Source organism: Podarcis raffonei, chromosome 18 (assembly GCF_027172205.1).
Source record: "Podarcis raffonei isolate rPodRaf1 chromosome 18, rPodRaf1.pri, whole genome shotgun sequence".
NCBI classification, from domain to species: domain Eukaryota; kingdom Metazoa; phylum Chordata; class Lepidosauria; order Squamata; family Lacertidae; genus Podarcis; species Podarcis raffonei.
The window spans coordinates 10,422,287-10,438,464 of NC_070619.1; the positions used below are offsets into that span (position 1 = coordinate 10,422,287).

At 50.5% G+C, this 16,178-nt stretch overlaps 1 protein-coding gene across 1 annotated transcript in view; it reads left to right on the top strand.

The window, feature by feature from the left end:
* Positions 1-3,784: 3,784 nt before the first annotated feature.
* The window catches only part of ARID3A (AT-rich interaction domain 3A), a 44,180-nt gene continuing 31,786 nt past the window's right edge, over positions 3,785-16,178 (top strand). The window contains exons 1-2 of the mRNA XM_053372312.1: positions 3,785-4,332; positions 8,005-8,305. Coding sequence (XP_053228287.1) covers positions 3,947-4,332; positions 8,005-8,305 — 687 coding nt within the window. The 5' untranslated portion in view covers positions 3,785-3,946. The remainder of the gene's footprint in view (positions 4,333-8,004; positions 8,306-16,178) is intronic.

Below are 16,178 nucleotides of genomic sequence, written 5' to 3' on the forward strand. Positions count from 1 at the left end.
CGTCCCTTTGGGAAGGTAGATTGCCTCTGATACTGGATGCTCAGCCACTGGGAAGTGACTGTTATCGATCGCAGTTCCCAGCTGCTGGGTATTTTTCCAGAGGCGTCGATAACCTTCCCTGATATAAGTTAAGCAGGGCGGAAACCTCAAAACGTCTTCGGGAGGCTCCGTCAATGAAAGCTGTTGGCCACGGTCAGTGGAGAGGCGGGGAAGCTTCCGATTGGCCGCAGCGCCCTCTGACATCAGAAAGGTTCGTGGTCGCCTTCCGTGGCAGTTGTGCGAAAGAGGAGGAGGTGTGTGGCCATGTTATTTCTTGCGCGCGGGATCAAAACCGGTTCGTATCCATAGCCGATTTGCTTGGCAGAGGCCACCCAATGCTTTTATCTGTTCTGAAAATTTACAGGCTGCATATATACCGTATTTTTCGCTCTCTAAGACACACACCAGACCACAAGACGCACCTAGTTTTTGGAGGAGGAAAACAAAACAAAAAAAATTCTGAATCTCAGAAGCCAGAACAGCAAGAGGAATCGCTGCGCAGTGAAAGCAGCAATCCCTCTTGCTGTTCTGGCTTCTGGGATAGCTGCGCAGCCTGTATTTGCTCCATAAGACGCACACACATTTCCCCTTACATTTTAGGAGGGGAAAAGTGAGTCTTATAGAGCAAAAAATATGGTGTGTGTGTGTGTGTGTGTGTGTGTGTGTGTGTGTATGGACGGACCCCTGAACATTAGGTCCAGTCGTGGCCGACTCTGGGGTTGTGGCACTCATCTCTCTTTACTGGCCGATGGAGCCGGTGTTTGTCCGCAGACAGTTTTTCCGGGTCATGTGGCCAGCAGGACTAAGCCGCTTATGGCGAACCAGAGCAGCGCACGGAAACGCCGTTTACCTTCCCGCCAGAGCGGTACCTATTGATCTACTTGCACTTTGACGTGCTTTCGAACTGCTAGGTGGGCGGGAGCAGGGACCGAGCAACGGGAGCTCACCCCGTCGTCGCGGGGATTCAAACCACCGGCTTTCTGATCGGCAAGTCTTAGGCTCTGTAGTTTAACCCACAGCGCCACCCACGTCTATATATATATAAACATAGGTATCCAATGCTGTGAGACTCGTCGAAATGAAATGGCCTCGGCTAACGCAGGTGCCCATTAAATTCAATGGGTCCTCCTCTGAGTAACTCTCTTATTATAGGGTGTGCCATAAGATGCGCTTTGTCAATGCGCTCAGAACGGGAGCTCACCCCGTTGCGGGGATTCGAACCGCCGACCTTCTGATCGGCAAGTCCTAGGCTCTGTGGTTTAACCCACAGTGCCACCCACGTCCCTTGTACCTATATAAGATATATTTAAAAACACACACACACACAAAACAAAACATGAAAACATACATTATCTTTCCTCTTTCTGGTGAGGAACATCATCTCAGAAAAACTGAGGTTTCAGGAGACTGTCCTTGAGACTGTTCTCTTTCCAAAGAGGAAACCGTCCAGGATATTTGAAAATATGGCCGCTTGGCTCGGTCGCCTATGGCGAGAAGCAACGGGTTTCCAGGGGACCCCAGAGCAGAATTATGTGTCTGTCTTTGGTTTGCCAGCTGCCCTCTGGGATAAATATTAGAGGAGAGAGTGCATGTCAAAAAAGCATTCCTTGAGATCCGGCGACTTAATTCTGGACTCACCAGCCGGACCAGTTGCTTAATGGCTTTCGACTCTCGAAACCTGTTTTACGCAGAAGCTGAGAAGCGACTGGCGTTTTATGACTGGCGCGGGTCCAGTTGTGACCACATGGAGATTTTGGTTGTCGTTTTGGCGACCTGTCTGCCTTCTCCAGCTTTCTTAAGCGGCTCAGCCAAAAGAGATTATTCGCTGCATTTTATATCCTGTGTGAGTGCCTGGAGGCGGTTGGAGGATGGATGGCAGCTAACAGATTGAGGTTGAATCCTGACAAGACAGAAGGACTGTTTTTGGGGGACAGGAGGCGGGCAGGTGTGGGGGATTCCCTGGTCCTGAATGGGGTCACTGTGCCCCAGGAGTGCAGCCTGGGAGTCATTTTGGACTCACAGCTGTCCATGGAGGCGAAGGTCAGTTCTGTGTCCAGGGCAGCTCCATCTGGTACGCAGGATGAGACCTCCCTTCCCACGGACTGTCTGGCCAGAGTGGTGCATGCTCTGGTTATCTCCTGCTTAGACTACTGCAATGCGCTCTCCCTGGGGCTGCCTTTGAACGTGACCTGGAAACCACAACTAATCCAGAATGCGGCAGCCAGACTGGGGACTGGGAGCGGCCTAGCTCGTGGGCCGTTGTAGGAATTAAGTGAGGAACTGGGGCGAACCATGGGGCTCCTTGCAGAAAAAGTTGGGATAATATAATAATAATAATAATTTATTATTTATACCCCATCCATCTGGCTGAGTTTCCCCAGCCACTCTGGGCAGCTTCAAGTGTTAAAAACAATACAGCATTAAATATTAAAAACCTCCCTAAACAGGGCTGCCTTCAGATGTCTTCTAAAAGGTCTTTATCTCCTTGACATCGGATGGGCGCCACCACCGAGAAGGCCATTTGGCAATTAGCTTTTATATTTATCATCTATCTATCTATCTATCATCTGTCATCTATCTCTATCTATATCTATCTATCTATCTGTCATCTGTCACCTGTCATCTGTCATCTATCTCTGTCTATCTATCTATCTATCTATCTATCTATCTATCTATCTCTATATTTATCTATCTCTATCTATCTATCTATCTATCTGTCATCTGTCACCTGTCATCTATCTCTATCTATCTATCTATCTATCTATCTATCTGTCATCTGTCACGTGTCATCTGTCATCTATCTCTATCTATCTCTATCTATCTATCTATCTATCTGTCATCTGTCACCTGTCATCTATCTATCTATCTATCTCTATATCTATTTATCTATCTCTATCTATCTATCTATCTATCTATCTATCTATCTGTCATCTGTCACCTGTCATCTATCTCTATCTATCTATCTATCTGTCACGTGTCATCTGTCATCTGTCATCTATCTCTATCTATCTCTATCTATCTGTCATCTGTCACCTGTCATCTGTCATCTATCTATCTATCTATCTATCTATCTATCTATCTATCTATCTCTATATCTATCTATCTATCTATCTATCTATCTATCTATCTGTCATCTGTCACCTATCTCTATCTATCTATCATCTATCTATCTATCTATCTATCTATCCATCTCAGTCTCTAGCATGGGTTGAAAGGTCAGATTCTGCTAACTTCAAACGGCGACTAGAGTCGCCCCGTCTGTCCGTTCCTTCCTGCCCAAGCCGAACCTCCCCTTCCTTCCCTTTTGTTAAAAACGAAAAGAAAAAAATTATCCCTCCCCTCTCTCTCTCTTTCCTTCCTCTTTTTGTGCGAAAAATGTCGAGGTTTGCTCTGGGTGTGTTCGTTCCCTAACCCAACGAAGCGGCTGTAAATCAAGTTTCTAGTCCCTGTCGCTTGGGGAGGGGGAAACGAAGTCAGGATTCTAGTCCTCAGTGTGCTAATGTGCCTGTTTTTTCTGTCTCTCTCTGCCACCTCCCTGTTTCTTCCAGGCAGCACATTCCCTGACGCCTAGATGACGCAGAAGAGGCCCCGGCCTCGAAGCACGCCTCTCGAACCCAAGACCCCATTCGGGAAAGCCCCCGGGAGCACCTCAGGACCGCCCCGCCGGCTGGGACGCGGAGGGGACCCCCGGCGCGGGATGGCGGCCGGCCTCTGAACCCCGCGAGGAACCGCTTGGCACCATTCGGCACTCCTTTCCCACAGCCACCGAGGACCGCTGGGGCAGAAGGGCCCCTCGACGGCGTCCCCCACGGCGTTGCCTCCGCCCGGACGCTGCCCTCCGGCGCCCCCGCTGCAGGGCGAGGGCTTCTCGGTGGCGGCCCCCGCCAAGCCCACCGCCGGCCGGGCCATGAAGCTTCAGGCGGTGATGGAGAACCTGCAGAGGCAACAGAGAGCCCGGCTCCAGCAGGAAATGGAGTCGCGCCAGCCTCCGCCGGCCGATCCGCCGGGCGCGCTTCCGGTTCCTGCCGCGGCCACGGCCTTCTCCCGCGGCCGTAGCCAGGAGCCCGCCGCCACCGAGGAGGCAGGGGAACCGGAGAGTGCCCGGATCCAGCGGGCGCAGATGGCGGCGCTGGCGGCCATGCGGGAGGCGGCTGCCGGCCTGAGCCAGTCGTCGAGCCCTGGCCCGTCAGAGGCCAGTCGCGGCTCAGTGGAGGAGGAAGAAGAGGAGGAGGAGGACGAGGAAGACGATGGAGGGGTGTTCCCGCGGGAAACGGTCTCCGAAGACGAGGAGATGTGAGTATTGGCCTTTATCCCGGAGCGATGAGGACCGGCTGTGCCGGATTTACGTACAGTGGTACCTCGGGTTACTTACTTAATTCGTTCCGGAGGTCCGTTCTTAACCTGAAACTGTTCTTAACCTGAAGCTCCACTTTAGCTAATGGGGCCTCCTGCTGCTGCCGCGCCAAGGGAGCACAATTTCTGTTCTCATCCTGAAGCAAAGTTCTTAACCTGAAGCACTATTTCTGGGTTAGCGGAGTCTCTAACCTGAAGTGTATGTAACCCGAGGTACCACTGTATAAGCTAAACAAGCTGTAGCTTAGGGCCCCGCTCTCTTGGGGGCCCCCAAAAAAATTTAATGGGAAAAGAAAACTGGATGTACATTCCCAAAATATAAGATAAAAAACAAATGAAATAAGACCTACATCCAGGAACAGTGTTTTGTGTTGCGTAGGCTCCTAGGATGTAAGTCATGGGCCCCGCCTGCTAGCCTGCTCCCCAAAATATCACTGGTTAGATACTGTATTTTTCGCTCTATAAGACGCACCAGACCACAAGACGCACCTAGTTTTTGGAGGAGGAAAACAAGAAAGAAAATATTCTGAATCTCAGAAGCCAGAACAGCAAGAGGGATCGCTGCACAGTGAAAGCAGCAATCCCTCTTGCTGTTCTGGCTTCTGGGATAGCTGCGCAACCTGCATTCGCTCCACAAGGTGCACACATATTTCCCCTTACTTTTTAGGAGGGGAAAAGTGAGTCTTATAGAGCAAAAAATACGGTACCTATTAGGTCCATGAAACGTGCTCCACTTTGAGTGTTACGCTGAGGTCTGTCTGTTTTTGCTATTTTGCGTTTTTGTTTTTGCGGCTCTTTTTTTGTGTGTGACTGTGTGGAACCCAGTTCAGCTCCTGATTGCTTTTGTGACTGCAGGACATCGTATATTGCTTTCATTATATGGATCGACGGTCTCGTTAGATAGCAAAATTCACGTCAAATTGCTGTTTTGGGGGTTGTTTTTAAATGTCTGGGACGGATCGATCTGTTTTGCATAGCTTTCTATGGGAAAGCAGCGTGCCTCGGTTTTGGAACGCTTTGGTTTTGGAACGGACCTCCGGAACGGATTAAAGTTTGGGAACCAAGGTACCGCTGTACCTTTGCGCTCTCCAAAGACCCCGGCGGCAACTCTGGTTAGGGCTGGCTCCAGAAGAGGCAGCGTCCTATGAAGCCAGCCGAAAACAATGAGGACTACAGCCTTAGTTGATGCTTTGATCACGGGCTGCATATTCAACGGTTGAGCACCAGCTTTCTCGAGCAGGAGGCCTCGGGTTCAGTCCCCAACGGTAGGGCCGGGAACTCTTTCCCAGCAGCCTCCAACCCTGGAGAGCCTCTGCCAGCCAGAGCGGGCGTGATGGGTGGGACCCATGATTTGGTTTAGAACGAGGCACTTCTGAGCCCCACTGAATACGTGTAATAAACAGGCCTGGCCGCAGAGAATCTCCCCTCCTCGCTGCAATAAAAAGAATTGCAAAACTGTTATTACAGCAGTTCTCCACCTGTGGGTCCCCAGATGTTGTTGGAGTACAACTCCCATCGTCCCTGAGCTCTGTCCTTGCTAGCTAGGGACGATGGGAGTTGTAGTTCAACAACACCTGGGGATGTTGAGAAAGGCTGCCTTAAGCTCAGCTTACACCAGGCTTCCTCAACCAGATGTTTTGGGACTACAACTCCCATGATCCCTTGCCAGCAGGACCAGCGGTCAGGGGTGATGGGAATTGTAGTCTCGAAACATCTGGAGGACCTACGGCTTATGCAGACTCTGTGGAAGAGCATCCCCTCTATCCTCTTAGCTCAGTGGTTCTCCACCTGTGGGTCCCCAGATGTTGTCGGACTACAACTCCCATCATCCCTGAGCTCTGGCCTTGCTAGCTAGGGGTGATGGGATTTGTAGTCCGACAACATCTGGGGACCCACAGGTTGAGAAAGGCCGCCTTAAAAGGTGGATAACCTGCCGTTTGCTTCTGGGGGAGAAAGATCGGAGTTGGAGGGAAACAAAATAAGCTTGTATTTCTCCCAATTTTTAAAAAAATTGATTTATTTTGGAAAGTGTTTCTCTAAAGGAGAGAAGAAGAAGAAGAAAAGTTTTTAAAAGACTCAGATTTTTATTTTTATTAATTTATTTTGGAAAGTGTTTCTCTAAAGGAGAGAATAATAATAATAATAATAATAATAATAATAAAAATTTTTATTTATATCCCGCCCTCCCCAGCCGAAGCCGGGCTCAGGGCGGCTAACAACAATAAAGCAGTACAAAAGTACAGCATAAACAACACTCTAAAATCATTCATTATAAAATTCATTAATTTTAATTAATTTAAGAAGAAGAAAAGTTTTTTAAAAGACTCAGATTTGGTAATTTAATAAGGTTTCTTGTTCCCCAGCTTGGGAAAATCGCAGGGGGGGGCAAAGGGAGTTCGGATCCTTGGGAAATAACTTGAAAAATCAGTTTCCCCGAGTGGCCTCCTGTTTCTCTGCCGCTTCGTTGCCCCACCCTGATCTGCTTGGGGTCAGGAGACAATAAAAACAGGGAGGAGAGACCAGTTTGGCAGGTTCTCTGCCCCCCCCTCACTGCCACCCCCTTAAATGCCCGGAGAGCTTTCGATTTAAGTTCCTGATCCCTCTCTGAAAAATTTCCAGCTGTTTTGAAAGAGGCTGGGTCTTCCGAAGTTTGGAGAGATTTCCCCTCCCCTCGGAAAAACCCAAGCAACAACTAAGTGTTTATTATTATTATTATTATTTATTATCATAGCTGTCAACGTTTCCCTTTTTTAAAGGGAAATTCCCTTAGATGTATTAGAATGTATTTCAATTATTTGTGGGGCACAGGAATTCGTCCATTATTTTATTCCCCCCCCAAAATATAGTCTGGCCCCCCCCACAAGGTCTGAGGGACAGGGGAGCGGCCCCCGGCTGAAAAAGGTTTGCTGACCCCTGGTCTACACAGACCGGCAACAGCTCTCCCGGCCGTTAAAAAAACGACCTTTCGCCTTTCCAAGTTTCTGGTCCTCAGGGTTGCAATTAAGTCAATTTTAAGCGCAGGACACAGCCTGCGACCTTCTGAAGAAACCCAGCCTGATGGGCGGGGTATAAATAATAAAACAATTATTATTATTAGGCGTTTCAAGCTATGGAAGGTTCCTCCCAAACTTTTCGATAGATAGATAGATATAAAAGCTAATCGCCAAATGGCCTTCTCGGTGGTGGCGCCCATCAGGTGTCAAGGAGGTAAAGACCTTTTAGAAGACATCTGAAGGCGGCCCTGTTTAGGGAAGCTTTTAACGTTGAATAGGTTATTGTATTTTAGTGTTTTGTTGGAAGCTGCCCAGAGTGGCTGGGGAAACCCAGCCAGATGGGCAGGGTATAAATAATAAATTATTATTATTATTTTATTATTACTGCTGAAAAGCACTCTGCACAGGCCCAGGGGCTCTGCAAAACCTGCGTTTTCCTAGGGCTGCTTTCTCTGACTCGCACCCCCAGATTGTCGGCGGGCTGCGATGGGTAGGGTGTAAATAAATTATTATTATTATTATTATTATTATTATTATTATTATTATTGATACCATTCAGCAGAGCTAGACGTTCCTTCGCCCCCCTGACCTCTTCCTCTTTCCGGACCCCCCCCCCCAGGAAAGCCAAATGGGCCGACGAGGAATTCGACGAAGACCTTGGCGAGGAGGAAGAGGACGATTACGACGAAGACGAGGAGATGGCGGAGGAGGAAGGGGTCCCCATGTCCGGGGAGGCTGCCCGCTCGAGCCCCGGCCCCCCGCTTCTCCGCAAGCAGCAGCCCAACTTGCCCTACAAAGGGGAGACGTCTAGGCTGGCCGGGGGTCCCGACAGACTTTCGGCCTCACTGCCCCACCTGTCGCAGGTGCCGACCCAACCCCTGGACCACGGCGACTGGACCTACGAGGAACAGTTCAAGCAGGTAAGTTTCCGCGGGAAACTCTCTTTTTTTCCCTTCCAGGTTTCGGCGGGCTTTGGCTGGGGAGGGCGGGATACTGCCAAAATCGACCTCTCTTTCAAATCGGAACCAGTGAAGGCGGTGAAGGTCCTGTGTGAGTGTCTGGAGGCGGTTGGAGGATGGATGCCGGCTAACGGATTGAGGTTGAACCCTGACAAGACAGAAGGACTGTTTTTGGGGGACAGGGGGTGGGCGGGGGTGGGGGACTCCCTGGTCCTAAATGGGGTGACTGTGCCCCTGAAGGACCAGGTGCGCAGCCTGGGAGTCATTCTGGACTCACAGCTGTCCATGGAGGCGCAGGTCAGTTCTGTGTCCAGGGCAGTTCCATCTGGTACGCAGGATGAGACCCTCCCTGCCCATGGACTGTCTGGCCAGAGTGGTCCATGCTCTGGTTGTCTCCCGCTTGGACTACTGCAATGCGCTCTTCGTGGGGCTGCCTTTGAAGGTGACCCGGAAACTACAAACTGGTGACTGGGAGCGGCCGCCGAGACCATATAACACCGGTCCTGAAAGACCTACATTGGCTCCCAGTACGTTTCCGAGCACAATTCAAAGTGTTGGGGCTGACCTTTAAAGCCCTAAACAGCCCAGTATACCTGAAGGAGCGTCTCCACCCCCATTGTTCAGCCTGGACACCGGGGTCCATCTCCCGAGGGCCTTCTGGCAGTTCCCTCGCTGCAAGAAGCCAAGTTACAGGGAACCAGGCAGAGGGCCTTCTCGGTGGTGGCGCCCTCCCTGTGGAACGCCCTCCCACCAGATGTCAAAGAGAAAAACAACTACCAGACTTTTAGAAGACATCTGAAGGCAGCCCTGTTTAGGGAAGCTTTTAATGTTTAATAGGTTATTGTATTTTAGTGTTTTGTTGGAAGCCGCCCAGAGTGGTTGGGGAAGCCCAGCCAGATGGGCGGGGTATAAATAATAAATTATTATTATTATTACTGCTGAAAAGCACTCTGCACGGGCCCAGGGGCTCTGCAAAACCTGCATTTTCCGAGGGCTGCTTTCTCCGACTCGCACCCCCAGATTGTCGGCGGGCTGCGATTGGAACTACAACTCCCGCTGGGTGGGTGCGATGGGATTTGTGAACCCAGTATTTTTTTATAAAGGTTTGGGGCTTGAAGGGAGATTGTCGAAATCTGAAAAGGCTTCTTCGGCCTCTCCTCCCTTTGTGTGGCTTTTGCTAAGACCATGTGTGTGTGTGTGTTTACGACAAAGATAAGCCGAATTTTTCCATTTGAAATTCAGCCGTGTCAAAGTCCGCGAGAGTGTGTGTGTGGGGGGAGAATCTTGCTAGTCTGGAAATATTTATCCCCTGGCAAAACGGACCGGCGTCAGCCAGACTTTCCTGGGTGCCGCAATAAAAAACAACAACGCCACGGTTGTTTGGAACAAGCTCGGCCGGGTTTTGCCTCGACCCGCAACTTTGCTTTATGTGTGCTGAAGTTTAAATAGGTGTTCTTGGGTTTCCTTAAAGGTCCCCTTTTCTAATCTCAGCTAGCAAACATACAGCATAAATATAGCAAAAATATAGGGATTGGCTTTCGTATTTTATTTTATAAAGAAAGCATTTTGGGTCCCTTTGAACGGCAGCGTCCGGAGAAAAAAGAGTTCTCTGCGGCCGATAGCTTGCTGCTCTGGGGAAGCGCATTGTGTGATCCGAAAGCCTGCTGCACTGACGAAGAGATCTGTGCAGCCTGAAAGCTTGCTGAAATAAAAACAGGGGTATTTTCCCCACGATGCCAGAATGCACACAAGGTATTAAGAACATAAGAAAAGCTGGGCATTATAAGATGGTGCTTTTCTTGACGTTCTTGATACGGCGCATGTGTTTCTGGCGTCCTGGGGTGTGTGTGGAAATAGCCCACATTTTCATGTTTAGCAAGCTTTCGGATCGCACAGAGCTCTTCTTCAGCGTAGCGGGCTTTCGGATCGCACTGGGCGCTGCTTCTTCGGATATTGGGTCGCAGCGAGCTCTCTCCTTCCCTGCGGGTTTGAATTTCGAACCCGTCGAGGTGCGTGGCTGATCGGCGCCTCCTGCAAAGAGCAAGCTTCGCAGCATAACTGCACGCTGCGCGGAGAAGTTTGCATTTCGACAAACGTTCGTCACATAGCTGGAATTGCGGCCTGCAAGGCATCCGGTTATCTGCGTGAATCTCCTTTCTTTCTTTCTTTCTTTCTTTCTTTCTTTCTCTCTCTCTCTCTCTCTCTCTCTCTCTCTCTCTCTCTTTCTCTCTCTCTCTTTCTCTCTTTCTCCCTCTCTTTCTCCCTCTCTCTCTCTCTCTCTCTCTCTCTCCTTTCTTTCTTTTTATTTCTCTCTTTCTTTCTCCCTCTCTTTCTCTCTCTCTCTCTCTCTCTCTCTCTCTCTCTCTCTCTCCTTTCTTTCTTTCTCTCATTCTCTCTCTTTCCTTTCCCTCTCTCTCTCTCTCTCTCTCTCTCTTCTGTTTTTTTCCTGCCGGCAATTATTGCAAGAGATGTCGTTTGCAACAAACTGATCAGAAACACAGAGAGAGAGAGAGGAAGAGAAAGCAGTAATTTAGCGGCTCTGACCTCCCCCACCCCAAAATCTACTCTTTTTTCCTTTTTTTGTGGAGAAAGAAACGCTTCCTTTCTTTCCGACAGGCGCTCTCGCTCCTTGTTTGATCAGCGGTCTGGGTATTGAATCAGGAAAGCTGTAGAGTTAAGAGAAGGAAATCGCTCTCTTTGCAAGGGCCTTCTCCCTAGAGGACTGGCCTTCCTTTGATGTCCGAGTTGTAAATACATTGGGAATTTGGGGGGAGAAGAATCAGCCGCAAACCAAACAGCAGCAGATGGAATCCAGATGGGACGAGAGAGCGAGAGAGAGAAGTTTATTTTATTTATTTATTTATTTATTTATTTATTAATTATTATTATTATTATTATTATTATTATTATTATTATTATTAGCAAAGTGGCAGGAGTAGTTTGAAAACAAGCGCTTCATCATTTCAGGAGAAAATTGCTTGCTTCTGTATATCCTCCTGATTCCATACATTGGATTTTGTTTTTTAAGGTTTCATTCTCAGATCAGGGGTGATTTGAGGACCTTGGAGGTAGGAGAGGTTCCCTGTCGCCTCTCTCGGCGAGTCTCTGCTGTGCAAGGAGGCAAGCTTTCCCCCCTGCTAATGGCGGCCGCTTTTTGTCCTGTATTTCCCGGGGGGGGGGGTGTTGATTCGCTTCCAGTGCGGAGAGGCTCCCCGCTGTATCTATGGACGAGTCCCCGGCAGCCTCGCGCTAAGGCGGACTGTCAGAACACCTAGCTCAGTAAAGTCCGGCAGTGGCTGTTTAGGGTCTCCGGGCCCCCCCCAGTCGAGCTTTGGAGGGCGGTGGGCGATTATAGCCACACCCCTTTGGGAGAGTTTGCCCGCTGTATCTCTGTATGACTTAATCAAGCCAGAGATTGTTGTTGTTTAGTTGTTTAGTCGTGTCCACCTCTTCGTGACCCCCTGGACCAGAGCACGCCAGGCACTCCTGTCTTCCACTGCCTCCCGCAGTTTGGTCAGACTCATGTTCGTAGCTTCGAGAACACTGTCCCACCATCTCGTCCTCCGTCGTCCCCTTCTTCTTGTGCCCTCCATCTTTCCCAACATCAGGGTCTTTTCCAGGGAGTCTTCTCTTCTCATGAGGTGGCCAAAGTCTTGGAGCCTCAGCTTCAGGATCTGTCCTTCCAGTGAGCACTCAGGGCTGATTTCCTTCCGAATAGAGAGATTTGATCTTCTTGCAGTCCATGGGACTCTCAAGAGTCTCCTCCAGCACCAGAATTCAAAAGCATCCATTCTTCGGCGACCAGCCTTCTTTATGGTCCAGCTACCCCAGAGCTAGGGACGCAGGTGGCGCTGTGGGTTGAACCACAGAGCCTAGGACTTGCCGATCAGAAGGTTGGCGGTTCGAATCCCCGCAATGACGGGGTGAGCTCCCGTTGCTCAGTCCCTGCTCCTGCCAACCTAGCAGTTCGAAAGCACATCAAAGTGCAAGTAGATAAATAGGTCCCGCTCCGGCAGGAAGGTAAATGGTGTTTCCGTGCGCTGCTCTGGTTCACCAGAAGCGGCTTCGTCCTGCTGGCCACATGACCCGGAAGCTGGACGCCGGCTCCATCGGCCAGTAAAGCGAGATGAGCGCCGCAACCCCAGAGTTGGTCACGACTGGACCTAATGGTCAGGGGCCCTGTCATCTTTACCCCAGAGCTAAACTTGGGCGGATGTCGACCCTTTATTTTCCCTTTCGGCTTGGAAACTTTGGGGCGGTTCTGTTTGGCTCTTGTCGGCCTCCAGGAATTGAGAGTGAGAGATAGCAGGCAGCATGGCAGGGTGTGTCCGAGATAAGGGGTCGCAAGCCCACTTAATTCCCTGGGTGGGGCGGACTCGGCCGGGTAAGCCGGGCCACACGCCCTGGATTTTCAGCTGCGGGTTCCGCAGGTTGGAGCGGTCCCGAATTCGAAAGTCTTGGCCGTGTGTTGTTGTTTTTCCCCTGTGCCGATGACGCAGTGCTGGTTAAAGGCAGGGGGTGCGTCTGTTGGGGCCCCCACCCAAATATTCTGGGACTCTCAGCTATCTTAGAATCATAGAATCATAGAATCATAGAGTTGGAAGAGACCACAAGGGCCATCGAGTCCAACCCCCTGCCAAGCAGGAAACACCATCAGAGCACTCCTGACATATGGCTGTCAAGCCTCTGCTTAAAGACCTCCAAAGAAGGAGACTCCACCACACTCCTTGGCAGCAAATTCCACTGTCAAACAGCTCTTACTGTCAGGAAGTTCTTCCTAATGTTTAGGTGGAATCTTCTTTCCTGCAGTTTGGATCCATTGCTCCGTGTCCACTTCTCTGGAGCAGCAGAAAACAACCTTTCTCCCTCCTCTATGTGACATCCTTTTATATATTTGAACATGGCTATCATATTACCCCTTAACCTCCTCTTCTCCAGGCTAAACATGCCCAGCTCCCTTAGCCGTTCCTCATAAGGCATCGTTTCCAGGCCTTTTTTATTTTAAATTGCATTTGAACCTGTATTTTAAATTGGGTTTCCCCCCAAATTATGATTTTACTGTAATTTTACTGCCGCAAAGCACCCCTGGATCGGATTATTTAGGTTCCCCAGGCACTGTGAGCACAATTTTGAGCTTCTCTTCACCTCCTTAGGAGCTAGAAGTCTGCTCCTTATCAACTAAACATTAATTAACTACACAGCATCTAACTTGGGGGTCAGCAAACTTTTTCAGCAGGGGGCCGGTCCACTGTCCCTCAGACTTTGTGGACGGCCGGACTATATTTTGGGGTGGAAAATGAACGGATTCCTATGCCCGACAAATAACCCACAGCTGCATTTTAAATAAAAGTTCACATTCTACTTGTGTAAAAACACGCTGATTCCCGGACCGTCCGGGGGCAGGATTGAGAAGGCGATTGGGCCGGATCTGGCCCCTGGGCCTTAGTTTGCCTAAAGGTAAAGGGACCCCTGACCATTAGGTCCAGTGGTGACTGACTCTGGGGTTGCGGCGCTCATCTCGCTTTATTGGCCGAGGGAGCCGGCGTACAGCTTCCGGGTCATGTGGCCAGCAGGACTAAGCCGCTTCTGGCGAACCAGAGCAGCGCATGGAAACGCCGTTTACCTTCCCGCCGGAGCGGTACCTATTTATCTACTTGCACTTTGATGTGCTTTTGAACTGCTAGGTTGGCAGGAGCTGGGACCGAGCAACGGGAGCTCACCCCGTCATTGCGGGGATTTGAACTGCTGACCTTCTGATCGGCAAGTCCTAGGCCCACAGCGCCACCCGCGTCACTTTCTTAGTTTGCCTACCCATGGTTAAAGGAGCACGACATCGCCGAGTTTCTAACCCCGGTCGGGACTCTCTCTTTACGCATGCCGGGTTGCAGCAACCGCCGGCTCAGCCTCTGCCCCTCCTTGGAGCCGCTCTTTGGGGTTAAGAAGTCACCCGGCTGCACCGCTGCCAAGGTCCTCCTTCGCGGGACGGCCCTGGAGGTGGCGGCGGTAGCGCTTTGGCAAGCCCTGGCTTGCCGGCTCCTCCGAGAGCGCCGTTCTGTTTACATTCCTGCGTTCCTCCTCCTCCTCTCCCCCGGGCGTCTTGCTGCCAAGGTTGCGGCCGACCAGCTGAGCTTGGAGAGTGTTCAGAGCCGAGTCGTCTTCTCCTTGGAGCGGGGCCAAGTGGGACTCCCAGCCAAGCGCTTGAACGCTGGCCAGGATCCAAAGGCGAGCGCTCGCTGCTCCGCCCCGTATCGGGGAAAGGCAATCCCCAAAGCCAGCTTTTCCCTTTCGCAAACGCACAAAGTCTCATTGCTCAGACGGGTGTTGTTGTTTAGTTGTTTAGTCGTGTCCGCCTCTTCGTGACCCCCTGGACCAGAGCACACCAGGCCCTCCTGTCTTCCACTGCCTCCGACAGTTTGGTCAAACTCATCTTCATAGCTTCGAGAACACTGTCCCACCATCTCGTCCTCCGTCGTCCCCTTCTCCTTGTGCCCTCCATCTTCCCCAACATCAGGGTCTTTTCCAGGGAGTCTTCTCTTCTCCTGAGGTGGCCACAGTCTTGGAGCCTCAGCTTCAGGATCTGTCCTTCCAGTGAGCACTCAGGGCTGATTTCCTTCCGAATGGAGAGGTTTGATCTTCTGGCAGTCCATGGGACTCTCAAGAGTCTCCTCCAGCACCAGAATTCAAAAGCATCCATTCTTCGGCGATCAGTCTTCTTTATGGTCCAGCTCTCGCTTCCCTCAGACGGGTAGGATTGCGCAGTTGCAAGGGACCCCCATAGGTCATCGTAAAATATGCCAGGATCTTTGATATGCAGAATGAACTGTGGAAAGAGAAGAAGTGAAGTCGTTGATATTTTAAGGATGTTTAAACGAGTGCAGTGGTACCTCGGTTCTTGAACATAATCTGTTCGACTTCCGAAACGTTTGGCGGTTTCCATCGAGAAAATGGAAAAACACGTGCGTTCAAATACGGAAGCAATTACTTCCGGGTTTTTGGCGTTCGGCTTTTGAAACGTTCAGCTCCACTGAACGAGGTTCCACTGTCTTTCACATTGTAGAACAGAAAATTTAATAATAATTGTGTGTCGGGGGGGGGGAGGGTTCTGGGTTTTCGGCTTTCGTCTTTGGAAACATTCGTCTCCCTAGGCGCTTGGAAACTGAGGTTCCGCTGTATTTCACATTGTAAAACAGAAAATTTAATAATAATTGTGTGTTTGGGGGGGGGAGGGAGGAATCGCAGTCTGCCGGCCACGACACTAGAGGAAAGCGCAACGGGCAGGGTCGAGGAAAGAAAGCGTCGCTGCACGGTGCCTGTTCTGTGACCCAACAAGACAGGGCTGGGCTCATCTCCACCATCCGCCCCCCCCCCGCCAGGGCGATAGCTTCCTATGGAGGCCCCCCGGAGCAAACCTTGCGTAATTTGGACGTTGCGTGCCGGAACTCTTTGTTGTTCAAAGCGTGTTTGTGTGTGTGTGTTTTTTGTAGAAAACTGACTGATTTACTGGAAGATCTTCAGTTGCGGCTGTTGATTTCTGAGCAGAACTTCCTATTTTCTCTCTCTTATTTCCTCCCCATATTCTAACTCCTGCATTGCAAACCGAGGGTTCCCACAGCACTGTTTTTTCCCTGCCACCACATTTGGGTGAAGACATCAGTTTCCGTGCGTGGCCTTGCATCATTCAGCAAAAACGCGGCTGCGTGGAAGGGGACCCCGTCCCGTCCTGGCCGTTCGCCACTGCAGCAAGCAAGCCGGTCAGAATAATAAAATAATAATAATTTATTATTTACACCCTGCCCATCTGGCTGGGTTTCCCCAGCCACTCTGGGCGGCTTCC